The 2,105-nt window shown below is 64.9% G+C and overlaps 1 protein-coding gene across 1 annotated transcript in view; it reads left to right on the top strand.

The window, feature by feature from the left end:
* MXRA5 (matrix remodeling associated 5) overlaps positions 1–2,105 on the top strand; it is a 22,359-nt gene that overhangs the window by 8,842 nt on the left and 11,412 nt on the right. Inside the window, exon 5 of the mRNA XM_025049758.1 lies at positions 27–2,096. Coding sequence (XP_024905526.1) covers positions 27–2,096 — 2,070 coding nt within the window. The remainder of the gene's footprint in view (positions 1–26; positions 2,097–2,105) is intronic.

Below are 2,105 nucleotides of genomic sequence, written 5' to 3' on the forward strand. Positions count from 1 at the left end.
CCGTGCTGGACGGGGCTCCGTGCCAGCTGAGCTGCAACGTGAAGGCTTCCGAGAGTCCGGCCATCTCCTGGGTGCTGCCCGACGGCTCGGTGCTCACGGCGCCCACCGAAGACCACGGCGGCCGGTTCTCCATCCTCACCAGCGGCTGGCTGAAGATCACGTCGATGCGGCGGTCAGACTCCGGTCTGTACCAGTGCGTGGCTCAGGTGAGGGATGAAACGGACCGAATAGTGTACAGGGTCCTCGTGCAGCCGCCTGTCACTCAGCCCCCGGATGGAGAGACGGTGACGCTTCAGCGGGACGCAGGGGAGGCGCTCACGCTGCCTTGCGATGCGCTGGCCACCCCCGAAGCCCAGGTGTCCTGGATTCTTCCCAACGGAAAGATGATCAGTGACTCGGCTAACTCATCGCACGCGTACGTGTTGGCCAACGGGACGCTCTCCATCCCCAAGGTCCAGCCCGGCGACGGCGGTTACTACAGGTGTGTGGCCGTCAACCCGCTCGGCGCGGATCACTTTGCCGTGGCGGTCTCGGTGAGGAAGAAAGGCCCTGGACGGTCGTCAGCGAAGAGAGGCCGACGTCCGGGCGGGAAGACGGCGTCCAGGCCGCGGGATGTGGTGGAGGACGAAGGCGGATCCGCAGATGACGCCATCTCCGCGAGCCGTCTGCACCCGAAGGACCAGGAGACGTTTGTCATGACGAAGGAGGAAGCCACCGTCGGGGGTCACAAAGCCAAGAAAGGCAGACGGAAACTGAAGGGCTGGAAGACCCCCCTGAAGGAAGCGGACACGGGCGTCGCCGAGGGTCGCAGAGTGTTCGAGTCGCGACGGAAAATACACATGGCCAACAAGCAGATCACTCCGGAGCGCTGGGCAGATATCTTAGCCAGAGTGCGTGGGAAGACGCTCCCGAGGGCCACGGGAGGGCCCGACGTCGTGGCGGCGGCCGCCACGCCTCCCTCGCTGGGTCCGGGGGCGAACCCCGTCTTGCCAGCCGTCCCTCCTCCGTTGGTGACACCGGCCCAGACCGCAGCCAGCGCCGAAGAGTCGTCGGCAGACGCGTCTCTGTTTGCAGAGGAAGAACAGGGTTTCAGCCCTGTTCCCACGACCAGGGGGGGACCAGGGCGCGGCCGCGACCGAGTGATTCTCGCCGGAGCCCAGGGGACAAGCAGAGACCCCGAAGTCTTCATCGACGATGTGTTTCCTGAGAAGGACGAGGATGCCACTTGGGCTAACGTTGACTCCCTGTGGGCTCCGGCCACCACGCGGATGTCTGTCCCTTATGAATCCTACTCCGCGCTGAGCACCGTGGTCACGGCCTACGAAGGGCCCACCAGGGCAAACGCGGGCGCAGAAGCCCGGTCGCCTACGGACGCCGCATCCCCGCCAGCGCCTGTGTCACGAGAGGACGCGTCTCCTTCGGACCTCAGCTCTTTAGCTGCGTCTGAGGCGGTGCCTCCCGTTCACGCAGAATCAGAGCTTAAGTCACAACCGGATGAACACGAGACGAAAGGACCGTCCCCCAGACACTCGACTCCGATCCTGACCTTGTCAGCCGTCGACTCCGGGACACCGGAGCCAGTGGAAGACGTCTCTTTGGGGGATTGGCAGGTCCCAGCGGAAACACATCTACAAGAACAAACAGACAACCTGTGGCTTGAGAAAAACGGTTTCAGGACTCAGGACAATGCACGGAGGACGAAGGGCACAGAGAACAACTCTCTGGGTGTGCGCGAAGGAGGCGAGCCGGGCGCAGACGCCGCGCCCTCCAGAAGTCCAGACACGGAGAGGCCGGGCGTCGTGTCCACCGCCTTGACCGACTCTTCACGGGGAGCGAAGAACACCATGCTCGGTCCCCAGGACAGCGCGCTCCGTCCTCCAGTTGAGAAAAACACCGCCACCGTGGCCGTGACGGTGCCAACTGAGAAGTCGCCCTCGCCGTCACCGCCGGCCACGCAGCCGCCTCGAAAGAGACCCAACGGGAGGAGGAAGTTACGGCCCCACAAGTTCCGACCCCAGGATCTGCAGACGCCGCCCGCGACTTCTGCCCCAGCGGACGCGGCTCCTGCTCGGCCGACTCCGGCTCCGGCCGTGACGGTCACAGAC

The sequence above is a fragment of the Pteropus alecto genome, unplaced genomic scaffold (assembly GCF_000325575.1).
Source record: "Pteropus alecto unplaced genomic scaffold, ASM32557v1 scaffold96, whole genome shotgun sequence".
Classification (NCBI taxonomy): domain Eukaryota; kingdom Metazoa; phylum Chordata; class Mammalia; order Chiroptera; family Pteropodidae; genus Pteropus; species Pteropus alecto.